The 1,251-nt window shown below is 34.9% G+C and overlaps 1 protein-coding gene across 1 annotated transcript in view; it reads right to left on the bottom strand.

Moving 5' to 3' along the window:
• LOC106877780 (polyadenylate-binding protein-interacting protein 1) overlaps window positions 1-1,251 on the bottom strand; it is a 22,790-nt gene that overhangs the window by 4,614 nt on the left and 16,925 nt on the right. The window contains exon 9 of the mRNA XM_052972278.1: window positions 677-845. Coding sequence (XP_052828238.1) covers window positions 677-845 — 169 coding nt within the window. The remainder of the gene's footprint in view (window positions 1-676; window positions 846-1,251) is intronic.

The raw sequence follows: 1,251 nt of genomic DNA on the forward strand, positions 1-1,251 counted from the left end.
GGGGGGGGGGGAAGACGGGCACACACACACACACACACACATATATAAACGCTACACTCATTATTATACTAGAAGATAAGTTTTAAAGATTTCAGAAATATTTCGAATTAGTTTAATAACAAAATTTCAAACCTAATTTTTAAAAAAAACTTTCTCAACATTCATCATTTTCTCCATTTTGTGTTTGAAAGAAAATTAACTTAGAAGAGTGAGAGTTAAGTATTGTATCGGGACTGGAACCATCGACAGCCTCTTCTTAGTGAAGCAACTCTAGAATGTGTTTGTTTTTTTTTCAGCCCTGAGCAATCCTGGCAGTCACTGACTTGGTGAATTTGAGTCTCCGTTGTGAAATGTCAGGAAACACATAAAAGGAACAACAGTAAGGAACTCCTGAGCTGAAGGGCAACACATTTGAGCGGAATGCAGGAGTATTTATTCCAGGAACTCTCTTGCTCTTCAGAACTCTAGGATGTAAGAAGCAAATTCTGCCACAGAAAGATGTCAGCTCGACATAACAAGGAACGTAACTGATAACTGCAAGCCACTATCAGCTGCATGAGTGGGGTCAGTTAGAATTGAATAAAGTAATTTAGAATTGAATAGAGTAATTCATTGAGAAGAAATGGTTAAACAGTGGGAATAGATAGAAACAGGTCTCAACCAGTTAATACATTACCGTAATAAAGACTGCATTAGAAGCAGCTTCAGAATTCGGATTCACAGGAGGTACTGTATTATCAGCATCTGTTGGTGAGGAGCTGGAAACCTTACTTTGAGCACTTTCATTACGACCAAAATGTACTTCTTTTAATTTCAACACGGAATCAATAAGTATTTCAGACGTCCTTTAAAGATAAAACGAAAAGATTAGTTACAATTTGTCATGATATTGTCGTCTCCCTCTAATATATATATATATATATATATATATGTGTGTGTGTGTGTTTGTATATACAGGCGTTTATGTATTTGTGTTGCAAGATTCCTGATGTGAAAACTTGTGTTGAAATAGATATTGTTATATTTGGGGAAGTCATTTTGTTTTTGCCAATTAAAGACATGCACTATTTATTTGATTTTCACTTTGGCTTTCATTCACAAAATATACTGTAGTGCACCTCAGAGCTGTATACAATATTATTATCATAATTATTGTTTTATCAAAAAATGAGAGAACATTAATTGTCCTAAAAATGGCAGAGTGTAGCTGGAATCCTGTTCAAGTGTCCAGGTATACAAAGTTTCATGCTT

The sequence above is a fragment of the Octopus bimaculoides genome, chromosome 13 (assembly GCF_001194135.2).
Source record: "Octopus bimaculoides isolate UCB-OBI-ISO-001 chromosome 13, ASM119413v2, whole genome shotgun sequence".
Lineage (NCBI taxonomy): Eukaryota > Metazoa > Mollusca > Cephalopoda > Octopoda > Octopodidae > Octopus > Octopus bimaculoides.